Here is a 743-nt window from a genome sequence, read left to right as displayed (position 1 = left end):
TTCCGATCCTATCACTATCTCAGAGATCCTCCAACGTGCTCAGCTTGTGGCTGGGCTCTTGGTGTTTCAGAGCTGCTGAGCTTCTGTTCAAAGACAGCCTGGCACCGGTACAAGTCCTAGATGGACAGTCCATCTAGTTAGCAGTGATTTACAACACTGGGAGGTCAAACCTGGCCCTCAGAAGTGACTTTATAACCTCAATATGAGCTTACGTAGCAACAAGCAACTCATAAATGAGACTCAGGCAGCAGAAAGGTGTCAACAGGATGTTGCCGCTAAAGCTAAATGTTAACACTTAAAGGAATAAAAATAACATCCATCCCCTGCAGGGAATTTATTTAATCTGAGCTCTTCCCTGCCATTGTAAACCACCGCTATCAACTTCAACTCCCAAACAGGCTTTGATTTCTCATGTTTTCCAGCTGTTTCCAGGATGTATCTGCACAGAAATCTCCGCCAGCTTCCCACGTGTTGTAACCCCAAGCTCCGGGACACCGTGAATCGCAGGACAAGCTGGCCCCGTGTTTTCGGCCGGCGGCACAGACCCCCTCACCTGCCGGCCGCCCTGCCCAGCAGCCCTGCCCAGCGGCGCTCCAGGCTCTCCAGCTGGCCAACGATCTTCTCCCGATCCGCGGGCTCGGCCGACTGCGCGATCCTCCCTCCCTCCGCTTGGATCATCTCAACGGTGGCTTTGCGATCATCCAGGAGTCGCTGGAGCAGCTTTATACTCAGCAGGTAAAAAA

The 743-nt window shown here is 52.5% G+C and overlaps 1 protein-coding gene across 1 annotated transcript in view; it reads right to left on the bottom strand.

Annotated features, from left to right (window-relative positions):
* Positions 1-743, bottom strand: part of LOC104072574 (microtubule-actin cross-linking factor 1-like) — a gene marked incomplete at its 3' end in the record, with an annotated part of 29,290 nt that overhangs the window by 22,282 nt on the left and 6,265 nt on the right. Inside the window, exon 4 of the mRNA XM_009572085.1 lies at positions 554-720. Coding sequence (XP_009570380.1) covers positions 554-720 — 167 coding nt within the window. The remainder of the gene's footprint in view (positions 1-553; positions 721-743) is intronic.

Source organism: Fulmarus glacialis, unplaced genomic scaffold (genome assembly GCF_000690835.1).
Source record: "Fulmarus glacialis isolate BGI_N327 unplaced genomic scaffold, ASM69083v1 scaffold16682, whole genome shotgun sequence".
In the NCBI taxonomy this organism is placed as follows: domain Eukaryota; kingdom Metazoa; phylum Chordata; class Aves; order Procellariiformes; family Procellariidae; genus Fulmarus; species Fulmarus glacialis.
Note: the sequence above shows the minus strand (reverse complement) of the source record. Positions and strands in the feature narration are given on the sequence as shown.